Source organism: Haliotis rufescens, unplaced genomic scaffold (assembly GCF_023055435.1).
Source record: "Haliotis rufescens isolate VD_foot unplaced genomic scaffold, xgHalRufe1.0.p SCAF_6, whole genome shotgun sequence".
NCBI classification, from domain to species: Eukaryota; Metazoa; Mollusca; class Gastropoda; order Lepetellida; family Haliotidae; genus Haliotis; species Haliotis rufescens.
In genome coordinates, this window is record NW_025964334.1 from 49,332,311 (window position 1) to 49,343,178 (window position 10,868).

At 41.1% G+C, this 10,868-nt stretch overlaps 1 protein-coding gene across 3 annotated transcripts; it reads left to right on the forward strand.

Moving 5' to 3' along the window:
• The first annotated feature begins 8,097 nt into the window (after window positions 1-8,097).
• LOC124126171 (BTB/POZ domain-containing protein KCTD1-like) lies at window positions 8,098-10,623 on the forward strand. Of its 3 annotated transcripts, none has more exons than XM_046489543.2 (2): window positions 8,098-8,193; window positions 9,722-10,623. In XM_046489543.2, exon 2 carries the CDS (start codon window positions 9,812-9,814, stop codon window positions 10,562-10,564), a length of 753 nt encoding a protein of 250 aa, XP_046345499.1. In that variant the 5' UTR covers window positions 8,098-8,193; window positions 9,722-9,811; the 3' UTR covers window positions 10,565-10,623. The 3 variants fall into 3 exon arrangements, with proteins under 3 accessions (XP_046345499.1, XP_046345498.1, XP_046345501.1); XM_046489542.2 differs by having other exon boundaries at window positions 8,111-8,268; XM_046489545.2 differs by having other exon boundaries at window positions 8,120-8,204.
• The last annotated feature ends 245 nt before the right edge of the window (window positions 10,624-10,868 follow it).

A 10,868-nucleotide genomic window follows, 5' to 3' on the forward strand; every position in this document is an offset into this window, starting at 1 on the left:
TCGGAATGTGATGTCTAATCATGCAACCTCGAAAACTTTAACTCTGAACAATAGTTACGGGTTTAACGACTGAATCCATACAATCTAGACCATCTATCAGCCATCCCAGAATGTTCTTTTGTTCAGGTTTCAAATTTGTAATCGCGAATTTGTCAAAATATGTTTCGAAGCGTAGTCGCCATTTTGAAATTAGTGCCGTAAAACACGAGAAAGCTGCCTTCTGATTGGTCATTCTATTGGTCGGTTAAAGTTCGCGCAAGGTCGGTCTGACGTGACCCGTAATGGGATGTCCTCAGATCTTTGTTTAGGGGTAGCGAGAACTAAGATCTGATTTTAATGAGATTGTAGCTGAAAAAGATATCTGGTCTTAATACAAAATACCAGCCTCCATCAATCGATATTCATTAGTTACATCAATTTGGATGAGACAGTACATATGCTCGATTATTAAAAGTTGACGAGGTTACCACATCTCTGTCAACCAGGGTTGACGAAGTTCAACCTGAGTTAACCAGTGTTATTACGTACGAGGGCAAACATATCGGGGATAATAAAAATCATATGTGACCTCGGGTCATATCCCGTCACGAGACATTTCCGGCGGCATTGTTAACGTCATTCAAATCTTATTGTGATGTGAGGTTGGAATGACGTCACACAAGAAACGACGTCATGGGGTGTTAACGTCATTCGACAAATTGTGGTTTCGCTGCTGTTGCGACTTGCTGTCCTATGTTAACGACACTCGTACCTAAATTCCGGTATTCTCGCTACCGCTCGGGTAACACAGTATGACAAGAACACTCATATACTATCCTCTGTTGAATCAAGGATAACCTAGGGCAGTACCCTTAATGAAACGCAGTGTTTTAACGCACACACTGTAACCTTAGATACAATAGGGCCGGTCGGGTAGCCTAGTTGTTAAAGCGTTCGCTCGTCACGCCGAAGACCCGGGTTCGATTCCCGACATGGGAACAATGTGTGAAGCCCCTTTCTGTCCCCCGTCGTGGTATTGCTGGAATATTGCTAAATAGCAGCGCAAAACAATATTCAGTCATTCACTCAATCACTTAGATACAATACAAATTCTCTGTCAGGAAAAGGAGAAATACAACAGCCATGTGTTTATTTTAATATGTATTAATTAGAAAATGTAAAACGACAGCATTGTCAACAATTGAATAGCTCTTGTTAAAGCAATACACATGGCTATTGTATTTGTAATTGCAAATATTCCTGCCCTGATGCATGCATGATGCACCTAGTTAAAATATTCATTTACCGCTTTTACTCATGATTGAATCAGAAAAGAAGTAATTATCTTCTTTTAACGATAACGTCATTAGGAGGCAGCCAACCAGAGTACCGCACCCCAGGGGTTCAGTGGGATGGCAGTTACGTCAACCGATGCATGACCTTAATCAGTTGTGTGCCAATATTGGCCAATCATGGTTGACTTAACACAGGGGATCACCAGGATTCTGCAGGGTTTCAAAACTGAATGCAAAAACTGGTATTACTGGAATTCTTGATATATAAAATAACATTTTTTAGTGCATTTGCTTGTCTATTGCAGAGTCAGCAAATGCTGCGTTCGCGTATAATGCAGCGATGTATAGTAATGGAAACTGAAGATACGGAAATCGGAAACTGTAATGTTTGTTTGTTGTTTGACACCGCACTCAGCAATAGTCTAGCTACATGATGGCGGTCTGTAATAATCGAATCTAGACCAGACAGTCCAGTGACTGATACCATGAGCATCGATCCACGCAATTGGGACACGATGACATGCAACAACCAAGTCAGCGAGCCTGACCACCCGATCCCTGTTACCCGTCTCTTCCGAGGTTTTTGAAGACCTTTTCTGACACGGATCTTCGCGTGTGCGCTAACAATGCGCTTACTACATACGGAGGGTCGATATGTTTGTAGGTGGCAGCGAAATGATGTAGAAAGTACGTCGATATTGATTCATATAGAACTGTTCGTGATATAGTCGGAATCGTACACTCGATTCCTTGTAAATATGGAAAGGGTATTGTCTTTTCTATTGATTGAAATCAGCAACCAGTCAAAATACCTCTCCTGAACGCAAGTTTGGCATTTATCTACATTCAACATAGCGGCCTCACGCCAACGAATCCTCCTCGATGTTGTAAGAATTGACTGTGTATTTTGATCGGTTCACTGAGGTATGAATCGAAAAACCGATGTGCAAACTAGCGGATTCATACAGTTTGCACATCGGTTTTTCGATTCATACCTCAATGAATCGAACAAAATACACAGTCAATCCTTATATTTATATTCAACTACGAAAACATGTGTTATGTACAATAGTTTAATCAAAATAGGTTATATAAATCAAAGAAGACAAACATGTCGAGATTGATAAACATTCCAGGTGTAGGAATACATACCGTGGCGTGACATGAATCAGGTGATTTTTTAATTTATGCACTAAACTTGACACGCCCACAAATCAGTAGTCAATCAACGGAGAGAAGGATCCAAACAACTTTTATAGGATCTGTCAGTCAAGGCAAGAAGCACTGCAACAGTCAGACTGTAACGAACCGGAACAAATATGTCCGGGAGAAGGTGGATTTTTCAAATGACATGGTCAATTACCGCCAGATTCAAACATTACTTCCCTGAAAGCGGAAGACACAGTTGGAAATGTGCGGGTTAGAAATGAAACCCGAAGACATGAAATTTGTGTAACCGAAGCGAGCGGACAAAAACAGGCGAGCGAGTCTGAACGTTTGCTGTTTCATTCCTTCTCGGTCTCAAAGGGTTGATAATGCATGAATTTCGCTAAATGTCCTGTACATGACGATCGATACACGTGAACAGAAAGGGAATTGCCTCGTCTGTCATATTGGGATTCCCAGACATTCTGTAGTAATAAAAGTAATCCGCCTCGGTGGGAGTGGCTTAATTTTTTACATTCATTGGGAAATGAATGCAATAACACGTGACACGTAACACGTGATATCACTCCAGCTAATCAGAATGCAGGGATTACTATGAACACAACGAAAATTTAATTATATGTAAATGAATCAGAAGCCTATTATAAATTATGTTTCCTTGTGTACTGAGACAGATGAAAGAAGTCCTTATGCTGCAAGACGTTCCGTGTGTTTGCGACAAGTCGAGACAATTATACTGGCCCTATGTTTGCACGCTCACGCAGAGCATGGAAGAACCGAGGAATTTGATTGGACGTCCATTTTGGGCGTCATGTCATTCAAAACGAAGCTAAGATGGCGAATGGGTACAGGGCGTATATCAAAGTACACGGAATGATACTCTGGATAATCGAGGGTGCTTTGTATTGGACACGTTGTTGTCCAGTTTGCAGTATCATTATGTCGTCATTCATGAAGTGTTCAAACAAGGGCGGACCCAACATTTTTAAAAGGGAGGGGTCCAAAATTATCACCATCCTCTCTCAGTCAATTATACTGCCTACAACAGACTACATTTTGTTTTCCGAAAGTGGGGAAAGCCGAAAGAATGAAGGTATTATTTTAAACGACTCATTAATTTTGGCGTCGTGTATGTCAAGTTTACTATAATGTGATTCAGTGTGGGGAAATACATCAGGGCCATAGAAACATGCTCTGATGCCATGACAAGGGGAGCAAGTGTGGCCCAGTAGGAAGAGTTGTGTCCTTGGTGCTGCCTGGGCTGGGTTTGAATCCTGGGGTGTCCTGTGTTTTATGCTTTGCCTGTCAGCACAATATTTATAACTGTGTGTAAGTGTCTACGTCTTGTGCTACTTTGGAGTTACCTACACAAGCTGACACGCCGTAATGCAAGTTAGGTTAACGTTTTGTCTCTGAAAATTATCTTTTTAAAGATATGTATCTACAAAATATAAAATATACATGTATATCCAAATGGAGCCCAGGCATAATGCATAATTTCAGGCCTAGCGTTGAGGCAATCTAGACGACAAATCCTTCTAGAATTGGGTTGGAATTCTCAATGTATTATATAGGGCCTGGGAGACAGACTAGATTGGTATGAGCTTGTGCATTGGGGCAGCTGCGAGTGACGAGCCATTCTAGCACAGCAACCTCAGAGGTTGGTGAACTCAATGCGACGTTGCCGTGGAGGTCTGGAGGAGGAGGTCACAGCCGTCACAGGCTGTCATCGGGATAAGCAGTCTCTTAGTGATTTTGATAACATATGATAACATAGAGAGCATGAACACGCACGCACACACACACACACACACACACACACACACACACACACACACACACACACACACACACACACACACACAATCACATGTAATATTGTTTCATGAAATATACCCCACTCCCTCTAATAAATGACCAATCCCCCCTCTAATGTTCACCATGCTTCACCAGGCGACTATGCTTGTCGTAAAAGGCGACTAACGGGATCGGGTGGTCAGGCTCGCTGACTTGGTTGATGCATGTCATCGGTCCCAATTGCGTGGATCGATGCCCATGATGTCAATCACTGAATTGTCTGGTCCAGACTCGATTATTTACAGACCGCCGTCATATAGCTGGAATATTGCTGAGTGCGGCGTAAAACAACAAACAAACAAAATCTAATGTTCAAAATTAAAACTTATTGGTGAACTGTGTCATTTATAATACATTAAGAACAGTTAAGTTAAATTAACCTGGGTTAAGCCAACTCACCCAAAACATTTTTACGCCATTGCTCGTATAAATACATTGTACACAATCCTACAGTCGGCCGGTGTAAAAATAGGCGTCAAAAGTTCCTGCTTCAAACGTTGCATTTATGTTTCTGTAGAGTACATGGTTCATGGTCGGTAAACAAATAAGTCACTGCTTAAATGCGTTTGTGAATTTTTTTCTTATGAATAAAATAAACAATGATGTTATTGAAAATTATTTCATTGTATGTTGTGGATGGCAAGTTTGACATCATTGGATGGGCTTAGCAAGGTATGAAGGTTACATGTGAGGTTTAACGTCCTGAATTGAACTTGTACATCGCCTGGTTCGGGCTGGGTAATAAAATTCAATGGCTGTCGGCAGTCATTGTTCGCATAGCAATCAGACCGCGTCAGAATTAAATTATCCCGAACCCCTTTAGAATTAAAAACCTGACTTTACCGTATTACATCCAACATCAGTCGTCAAAAACTATCCAGACCCCTTGTCACTAATACCCCCATCACACCAAAGTAGTTCTCAATACGTTCGTGAAAATGTCGTCGAACGGGCTCCAACTGTGTATGAACGTAGTGGACGTAGTAGCAACTATTGACAGTCTTTTTACGAAATTCATGGACGGGCTCGGGCGGGGAGGGTGCTCCAGAACTTTGACAGTTTAAGTCTGCTCAAAGTTTTATCCCGTCCTGCAATTAGTCGGATTGGCAACGTACTTAAAACGAGAAAGACGTACTACGAACGGAATTGCCGCACTTCGAACGGAATTGCCGTACTTCGAACCTACTAGGGTCGTGTTAGGACGTGGTGCAGTCCGACATAAATTTCAGTACGTGTGCACATCGCCCGGGTCGACATCTCTTTGGAACGAGATAAGAACGAGATAGACATATTGAGGACTGCTTATGAACGAACTAGCATCGTATTTTACGCCAAACTACGCGTTCTACCGTTATCACAGCTCGTTCTAGTATTTTGTTTAGAACGGGGTAGAACGGGATAGCCAAGTATGTTTTGCTATCATAATTATCATATCATTAGAAATACAAATTGTGGTATGAGAGCCTTTAGCGAAATGGAAACACACGAGGGTAATAATCTCCAAAATATATTGTCTTTCTTAAATTTGTCTATGTTTTAGACGTAATTTCGCACAATCGAGTAACGGTGGAAACGCGTATAAATACAATGTTTGAGAAAACTGCCCCGTTTATCATATAGTGCCAATGAGTTGCTGTCATGTTTGTCCACAGAATCATCCACACATCTGGAAGCTCCGATCTAAACATGCAAGAGAGTGGTGTATCGATCAAGTAGACACTGGGGCGGTGGGGTAGCTTAGTGGTAAAAGCGTTCGCTCGTCACGCCGAAGACCCGGGTTCGATTCCCGACATGGGTACAATGTGTGAAGCCCATTTCTGTCCCCCGTCGTGGTATTGCTGGAATATTGCTAAAAGCGGCGTAAAACCATACCCACTTACCATCGAGCCACGTTATACCAGCCTAGTTCGGCAAGGGTAGAACCCGGACTTTCACAGTCAGTTAGCTCCCTTGCCTCGGGAAGATTGGCATATAGATAAGATAGGCTGGTCGAAACATGGATCAAGTCGCCCTCAATGACATGACTCAGGTCACTACAAATAAACGTACAACAATCTCTAATACCACATAACAGTATGGGGCATTAAAGTATAGACCCTGCTTGCTGACTTCTTTGCAGTTTATAAACTTGTTTTGTGGCACCCATAACACTATCGATTACCTGATAAATGAATTATGCCAATTTAGAAACCATAATAAAAAGTATTTATAACTTGCAGTGAAGAGTGAGTGAGTATGGTTTTACGCCGCTTTTAGCAATATTCCAGCAATATCACGGCGGGGGACACCAGAAATGGGCTTCACACATTGTACCAATGTCGGGAATCGAACCCGGGTCTTCGGCGCGACGAGCGAACGCTTTAACCACTAGGCTACCCGACCGCCCCTGCAGTGAAGAAGAAGCTCACCGAGTCTAAAATAAACGAGTCATTTTAAGAGAATGACCATGAGATATTCTGGGCCTGGGATTTTATAGAAAACATATAAAATTGTCCCCGAAAATACTTGAAAAAATAGTTATGCTTCAGACTGTTGAAAAAGAAGAAGGTGTCAGCCCCAAACAATACATTGTTGCGTCGATAAGAAGAAATACGGTAAACGGAAGGACACTTAAACTAAGAGACACGGTTTTTTTGTATGGAGACGAAGTATTGTATCATCTACAGGTGCAAAATCAGACAATGTCTGGCGCTCGGCATTAAGGGGATATAACGAGGACTGATCGACACAGTTTACTGTGTCTGAGTGGGGTATTCGTGTTAAACAGGGGCATGTTATCTCAGTGAGCTTGCACTAATACTCGGGGTTAGTCCGGACTAACACACACACACACACACACACACACACACACACACACACACACACACACACACACACACACTCAACTTGGTACAATATTAACATAATAATGTACATATGAATCATGTTGAGATTATGCTGACTTGACTCTAATAACTACAAATCAGGATGCATGTTTGTACCCCGCTCACGTATGGAAAGTGTCGTGTTCATTGTTGTGCTGGTTGCTGTATAACTAATAGTATTTCTACCATACAGGAAATATAATCTGGCAATGAAAGAACGATTGTCCCATTTCTTTTCAGAGTCAACCCACAAATTTCTATATCTCCCAATAAACGCTAAAAACATATAGAAAGCGTCTCTTGTATAAAATTATGAATTTCAAGTGCGTGCGCGCGTGCGTGGGTGTGTTTGTGGGTCTCTCGCACATATATAGACCCTAAGTCAAAAAGCCCTTACGTTTGTGTTTAGAATCTAAACATATTTTCCAGTGTGGTTAGGTTCCCGCAGACCTTTTTCACTCATTTTAAGCATTCTCCTGTACTTGATTAATCCGAAATAACTTGTGAATGACAGAAAAGAAAACTATAAAAAAAACATTTACCATGTTTGTATTCTCAAGAATAAAATTGTTATAAGTGTTCTTTTCCTATAATTACAACTGTCTACTGTTTATGAAACAAATAATATTTGTTAGAGACATTAGTGGTATTCTACAATATATGGTTTTGGTTAACATGCATGCCGTTAAGAACGTTAAGTGTCCGAGAACTGCCACATCCGCTCTAGATAGAAATGAAAAATCAAAACTGATAACTAGGGCTCCGTTCCACAAAGCGATCGCAGTACTAAGACGATCTTAACTCCCATACTTTAACTTAGGCTTAAGATAGTCGTAGCTCTAAGATCGCTTTGTGGAACGGGCCACTGGTATTTTTCTGAACTGCAAGTTGTGGCGAAAGCTCCTATCACGGCCATGTAAACTGCCGCTGTATGGAGTACGAGTGGATCGCCATCTACTTCCGTAATTTGGCAACACGTTGAGAAAAATCAAAACGTCAGTCAAGGAATGAATGGTCGAGTTGTGTATGCTGTACGTACTTGGTGAATATGTGTAGAAAATGTTTACTTGAGTGTGCCAACTTCTAGGAGCAAGTTTATTGGGGCGGTGAGTCTCGTGTAAACAATAATAAATAAAAACGAAGGGTCGATGTGACTGACGATTGTTCAGGGTCATTTATCACGGAGATCAGCTGGTGGTAGGGAGAGATTCGTCGATATCAAAACAAAGGCACGCCTTCGCCTATTCACGTTCAAATCCATGGAAGCGGGCATAATGTGTTTATCTTTCTCAAGTGTTGGTTGGAAATGGAATTATGATGCAGGAAATGCTATTTTTGTTTGATCATCTGATCAATAAAACTTCAATTTAAGCAGGTTATTAGTCTTACTTTGTTTTGCAAGCATACGCCGTTTCTAGTAGGAATGTAACCCGATGCCATAGGTTCCCACTGAGTCAGAGTATGTTACAAAAACACTTGAGTCCAGTGTCCATAACGAGTTACAAACAAAATGGTCAAAATGAAATATTTAGCTCATGCCGACCGAAGACAAATGTGTTAGGTGTCACATTTGTGAATCGTTTATGACAAGATTTCTTTTAAATATAGGGGCGGTCGGGTAGCCTGGTGGTTAAAGCGTTCGCTCGTCATGCCGAAGACCCGGGTTCGATTCCCGACATGGGTACAATGTGTGAAGCCCATTTCTGGTGTCACTCTTTTAAATATAGCCTTCATCATGATATATACGCATATCTTGTTCGATGCGTTTAATTGTAAATATCAAGATAAATGAATGATATCAGATCCATCGATATTAAAACATGTTCATCAGCCTGCTCTATTTTGGGACAGACTTTGTTTATATCATTGTTCCAGTAGTAAATAATATGTTTTTCTAGATAATGGTCAACTTGCTGAGCAAGGTAATACCAAACATCTGCAGGTGTGATGACATTAAAAATGCTGTTAATAATTCAGAATTTTTGTGTGATGAGGATTGAAGTATTTAAACCTTTGATGGTTACACAAGGATCAGAGACTATATTCATTTCGCAGTCTGCAGTGTCGATGTGCCACAAACTTTGGCGTAGTACTGATTCACTGATAATTGTAACGGACACTAGCTGAGGTTCACTTATCTGGGAGTGAACTGCAGTGATCCTACCAATCTACCAATCAACATTCTGCAATGTCAGTTGTGTCCCATTGCTTCGCGACTCTGCTGCGCCTCGGTATCTGTTTTGATCACCAAACCAGTGTTGGTTGCAACCTGCATATCCACAAACTCTGCTCCAACATGTAGTAAAATCTAGACATTTTTAAAAATGAGTTAACAAAAACATGAAAAGTGGAAACAAAGTTGAAATCTGCAAAGCATTTCTTTTATTCAATCATGTACCTAAACCCAAAGAGATAAACTGGTTAAAGTGCAAGACGATGGTTAAATGAGACAACAAGATTCAGTTACTTTTTTCTGTTTCTTTTTTCACCACCTATGAACCCCGATTTTTCATCAAAAAATAAAATACCATCGAAACCGCTCATTTCTGTTTGTTGCAGGTGGTACACAGGACCATGATGTCACCAGCTCTGTTCCCTGACGCAACAGTGGGAGATTTCCAAGTGAACGTATTGTGATAATTTGACTTCATGATGATGATGTGTGATTCTGTGATAACCCTGAACGTAGGGGGCGTCCTCTACACCACGACCAAATCAACGCTCAGTAAATACCCCGACTCCATGCTCGGAGCCATGATCAGTGGAAAGTTCCCAATGACTAAAGACCAGCATGGACATTTGTTTATTGACAGAGATGGGCAGATATTTCGACATATATTAAACTTTTTACGATCTACACGATTAGCATTACCGACTCAATTTTCCGATTATGACCTGCTTCTGGTTGAGGCTGACTTTTATCAAATAAGTCCGTTGATTGACGCAATAAACCATGCTCTTGAAGACAAGTCTGATAAACTAGAGTCCCATTATTTAGAAATAATTGAAATGAGGACTGGACTGTCTGCGACAATGCCAACAAACAATTCTCGCATTAAGACAGTGCTGTCTGGACGAAAGGACGTTATTCTCACCCTCCCAGAACAGCTGATTGGTGACGAGGCCAAAGAAAAGCTGCGAGAAAAAAACGGAAATGAATTTATCGAAGTTGAACTTAATTCATCTAGTGTGAGGTTACGGTTCTGTGAAGTTTTAAAAAATCGAGGCTGGGTGTTGATTAACTCAGATCTGTCCTCGTCCTCGGGGATTTCCAGCTCCGTACAAGGCAAGCTTCATCATGAACATAGTTACCGAGACCGATGGAGGATAGATGTGTCACAGAGGACGTTGACCCCGGCGGTCAGTAATGGGGACATGATTGAAGAAGATCTGGAAAACTAGCCAACACCTTAAGTGCACTTGTTTTCAAGACTTTTGACAATAAAGTTTTATGAATTTTTCGTTTGTTTTGAAATCAAGTTGATATATTGATGAGAGACCAACGACCTGTTTGTGGTCTGGTTGAAGAGTCTCTCACATTGGAGGAAAGTTGATACCTGGATGTTTTGACCTGTTTATGTGGTAAATATTGATCAATATCAAGTGTTGGGACCATGCATGTTGATACAGGGTGTTGTTCGAGCATTTAATACACAGGGCAAACATAAGTTAAACATGGTTATTCCTCCCCGATTCAGAAGGGGTT